Source organism: Lepisma saccharinum, chromosome 4 (genome assembly GCF_977018435.1).
Source record: "Lepisma saccharinum chromosome 4, izLepSacc3.1, whole genome shotgun sequence".
Lineage (NCBI taxonomy): Eukaryota > Metazoa > Arthropoda > Insecta > Zygentoma > Lepismatidae > Lepisma > Lepisma saccharinum.
The window spans coordinates 31010719-31015717 of record NC_139232.1 but is presented as its reverse complement, the minus strand read 5'-3'; the positions used below and the strand labels follow the sequence as shown (position 1 = coordinate 31015717).

Genomic DNA, 4999 nt, shown 5'->3' with positions numbered 1-4999 from the left:
ACATATGCCCTATCCAACTCCAGATTTTCTCCAAAGTTCTTGGTTTTGAATCACTTCTGGCCAAAATATATTCAAATTTTTCTGAGCCAGCAACTGATGAAGCTCTGTAGTTTAGAGGTAATCGTTTTTGTTACCTTCCATGTCTCAGACCCATATAACAGTACAGACTTAACATTACTTCGAAAAATACGAAGTTTGGTCTCCATAGATACCTTCTTGTTTTTACATACTGGATAGAGCCTCACAAAGGTACCATTTGCTTTTTGGATACGTTAAGAAACATCCTGTGCAGCCCCTCCGTCTTTTACCACCACACTACCCAGGTAAGTAAAGCTATCCACATTTTCAATAATCTCTTCACTAATACTATACGGGTCTGTTTTTGTGGAGTTAATCCTCAGTGCCTTGGTCTTCTTGGAGTTAATCACAAGTCCTACTTTTCTTGCACTTTCTATCAGATCTCCTAGTTCTTTTTGCATATCAGCATGTGCTTCAGACAAGAAGCACAAATTGTCTGCAAAATCAAGGTCCTCTAGTCTGTTATTCAATTCCCATTGGATACCACGTCTTTTCCCTCTTATTACATTTCGCATCACTGCATCGATCACAATCAGGAACATTGTACTAGGTGATAATATACAACCTTGCCTCACTGCAGACTGCACATTAGGGTGTATCGAACTTTTTGCGCATCGACCTTGAATTTTTGATAGTGATTTGGTTATGCAACACGCACAACAATTTCACAAAAATGTCATTATGTGGCTATTTCATGTCTTTTTTTCTGCATTAAGGTCATTTATTGTTTTGTTTATGGCAAATATGTTACATTCGTGCCTCAGGGGTGGTTTTCTATGCTGTTTACGTATGCTTTTGGTCAAAAATTGTCAATTTGAGGCTAAAAATTCCATTTTTTCTATTGATGGTTTCCAATTGGTTTCGACTTTGTGTTTTTATTCGAAAGTTTTCCGATATAAAAGACTAAATAAAATATTTTGGCTTTTTAATTGCTAACAGTTCCTCAATTACTGTCCAGCGCTTCGCTTATTTTCTTAGCTTATTATGCTTTGAAAATAACCCAGAGCTCACCACGAGGAGGTGGCTGGACTGCGAGCTCCACCCACCCACCCACCCAAATTATGTTGTCAAAGATAATTTTACTAAGGGGCAGGCCAAGATTTTCTTCTAGTTTTCTCCTTGAACTTTATAGTCACTTTTTGTTTGAAATGTCGGCATATGTTCTCTAGATTCCAATTTCGCTTGGATGTAGCCATCACGTGCGCTGGCGCCGAAAACGGAAGAAACAGTCTTCTTGATCCCAAACCACACCGGTGCGTACACCTTCATTATGTAGTATGTGTGGTTTGGGATCAAGAAGGAACCATCGATAACTGACGGAGCCCGACACCTCTGGAATTTGATCCACTTGTACCGATTTCTCCCACACCACTTTAGAGATCTGATTAATAGGGTCATTCAACAAAACGCATTTTTCGCCCATCCTGAAAATCTCCCGCTGGCTTTAATAACCGACCAAAACCCAGAAACTAGAAGTCTTGGTTGGAAAAAAATTAAGAAAGCAAGAGAATTGAAAAAAGGCAAAAGAATTCGCACTTTTGTTGTACCAACCATCAATTTTAATGCAGACCAATACTATGACATGGTTGATTGGGCTTCATGCTCCCTCCACGAGCATCCGTTGACCAATAATATTACAAATGAAGAAGTAGATGACTACATTAAAAACAAAAAATAGCGAAAATTCAAGACTTCCCCTGCCACACACAAGGATTGGAGCGACTTGTGAAAATTATCACAGTGGCTGCTTCTTCCGTTTTCGGCGCCAGCGCACGTGATGGCTACATCAAAGCAAAATTGGAATCTAGAGAACATATGCCGACATTTCGAACAAAAAGTGACTATAAAGTTCAAGGAGAAAACTAGAAGAAAATCTTGGCCTGCCCCTTAGTAAAATTATCTTTGACAACATAATTTGGGTGGGTGGGTGGGTGGAGCTCGCAGTCCAGCCACCTCCTCGTGGTGAGCTCTGGGTTATTTTCAAAGCATAATAAGCTATGAAAATAAGCGAAGCGCTGGACAGTAATTGAGGAACTGTTAGCAATTAAAAGGCCAAAGTATTTTATTTAGTCTTTTATATCGGAAAACTTTCGAATAAAACACAAAGTCGAAACCAATTGGAAACCATCAATAGAAAAAATGGAATTTTTAGCCTCAAATTGACAATTTTTGACCAAAAGCATACGTAAACAGCATAGAAAACCACCCCTGAGGCACGAATGTAACATATTTGCCATAAACAAAACAATAAATGACCTTAATGCAGAAAAAAGACATGAAATAGCCAAATAATGACATTTTTGTGAAATTGTTGTGCGTGTTGCATAACCAAATCACTATAAAAAAATTCAAGATCGATGCGCGCCACCTAAACAACCTCCAAAAAATCTGAAAAAAATCAGACGTGTTTTTCCGCACTAGCCACCTTAACATTTCGAAAGAAAGTTTTTTTCGATACACCCTACTGCACATCTATTGGCTCAGATACACGATAAGTTTCTCGGATAAGATCAAGAATTTTCGTGAGCACTCCATATCGTTTCCACATTGCATTTCTGTTGACCGGGTCAAATGCTTTCTCGAAGTCAACGAAAACTGTATAGAGACGAGATGACCATTGTATACATTGCTCCAAAATTATCCGCAAGGTGTTAATTTGATCAGTACAAGAGCGATTTGGTCGAAACCCTACCTGTTCTCTTCTGAGTCTCAAGTTAGCATGTTCCTTAATTCTGTTTAGGAAGACTCTAGTGAATATCTTACTCGGAATGGAGAGAACTGCTATACCTCTCCAGTTGTCATACTTTGATGTATCCCCCTTTTTCGGTAGCTTCACCAACAGGCCAGTCCTCCAGTCCTTAGGCACCACTCCCTTTATCCATATCTTCTCAAATAAGGGCTGGAACATATTTTGCCGTGGTGTTTATGTCACTTTTCATAACTTCCGGTTGTATGTTGTCGACACCAGCTGCTTTACAATTGCGTACCTCTTTCAGAGCCTGTTTACTCTCTCCTACTGTTGAAACATCCGTCCGAATTCTTACAATGGGGCCAGCATCACCATCATTATCACCTTCCTCTTCCCCCTGGTCTATCGTAGCATCCACCGAGCGATTAAGGGTTGCAGATAAGTGCTCCTTCCAACGTTTCAGTTGGTCCTGAATATTCGTAAGGATGGTACCATCTTTACTTCTCACTGATCGATTTCTCTGCATGTGTTTCCTTCACAGAACTTTTGTGATGTTGTATAGTTCTTTAAGATTCCTCTTTTTTGCTGCTTCCTCCGCCAGCTGAGAGATTGTCTACCCAATTTCTTTGATCCCTACGAACACTACTCTTTACTTTTTGATCCTTCTCTGTATACTTTGTTTGCAATTCTGCCTTCCTTGCCCTTGTCCTGCTCGAGTTCATTGCCTCCTTAATTATTTTTCGCTCATTAATTTTTTTTCCAGGTCTGCAGAGACATCCAATCTTTTTTCCTCCTATCCTTAAGGCCCAGAACCTTATCACTTACTGCTGCGAAAGCAAATCGGATTTTTGTCCATTTTTTTCAATGGTTTCATTCTCACTTTCATCGGTCAATACTTGGAACCGATTTCTCAGTTCAATGCTAAAGGTTTCCTGGAGATTCTTATCCTTCAACTTACTAATTCAAATTCAAATTCTTTATTTGCGTGGGCGAGGTTCAGCCTGAGGCTGTTCTGCCACCTAACTCGTGTCATCGATTACATTTAAATTAACATTTCTTATGTTATTACAGTATTAATACAGTGTACAATAAACTGTATGATTTAGTTACAAAATCTATTGATAAAGTAATTGTAATAAATTTATGAATAAAATGATACAAAAATTGTGAAAAGACAACTACATAAAATAAAATAAAATGAATAAAAAATAAATAAAAATAAAAATATGTAGACAAAATACATAACATAAACATACAAGTTACATCATAGTATTTGAACACAATCTCTGCTCTGCCAAAAGAAAATTCTTTACTTCATTTCGGAAAGATTCTATTTTAGATATGCTCGACATGGTCTTAGGTAGGGCACTCCATATTTTTGCAGCAAAATATGAAAACGACGACTGATATGCCTGTGTGTTGCAGAGTGGAAGTTTAAATTTGAAATTATTTCTTGTATGGCGGCTGTGAATACTGGAGCGAGGGATCAACATGTCTGCCAGATACGACGGCTTTCCAGATGTAATAATTTTATGTATAAGGCAATATGTATGCAGTAGTCGCCTACGGTACATATTGAGGATATTCTTATTATTTATGGAAGGTAAAATATGTTCACGCCTGGGGATGCAAAATATAAACCGCATGCACGCATTTTGGCATTTTTGAATTTTTGCTTGTAAAGTTTTATTTATTCTACCAGAGTATACTACGTCACAGTAGTCGAGAAATGGATATATAAGTGTTTCAACTAATCGCTGCTTGATTTCTGAAGATAATAGTTTGTTAAATTTAAACAAGAATCTAAGTGTTCCAAATGATTTGGCGGCTAATATGTTCATCCCATGATAGACGAGTGTCAAATATCAGTCCAAGACTTTTAACTACTTGAGCTCTAGGTATGACATCATCATTTATTTTAATTGTTGTACTAGTGTGCTCGACCAAACCAATAGCATTTCGAGTTCCAATAAATGTATAACATGACTTATTAGCATTAATTTTAAGGCCATTTGCATCACACCATGTTTTTATCGCACCCAAATCATTACTTATGTATTCAATACTTATGGCAATTTCTGTTGGAGTGAATGATTTGGTTAGTTGAGTGTCATCAGCATATGAATGTACGTTACAGTATTTGACAACTGAGGGTAGGTCTGCAATATAAATTGTAAACAATAAGGGACCTAGTATAGATCCTTGTGGAACACCAGATGAAATATATAAATG

At 37.7% G+C, this 4999-nt stretch overlaps 1 protein-coding gene across 1 annotated transcript; it reads right to left on the bottom strand.

The window, feature by feature from the left end:
• Positions 1-272: 272 nt before the first annotated feature.
• LOC145986878 (uncharacterized) lies at positions 273-620 on the bottom strand. Its single transcript, XM_083121347.1, has one exon. The coding sequence runs from the start codon at positions 618-620 to the stop codon at positions 273-275; it is 348 nt and encodes a 115-aa protein (XP_082977473.1).
• Positions 621-4999: the final 4379 nt, after the last annotated feature.

What these genes read in the sequence shown, in the direction of transcription:
- LOC145986878 (XM_083121347.1), bottom strand. Translation starts at nt 620, where the DNA reads ATGTTCCTGATTGTGATCGATGCAGTGATGCGAAATGTAATAAGAGGG.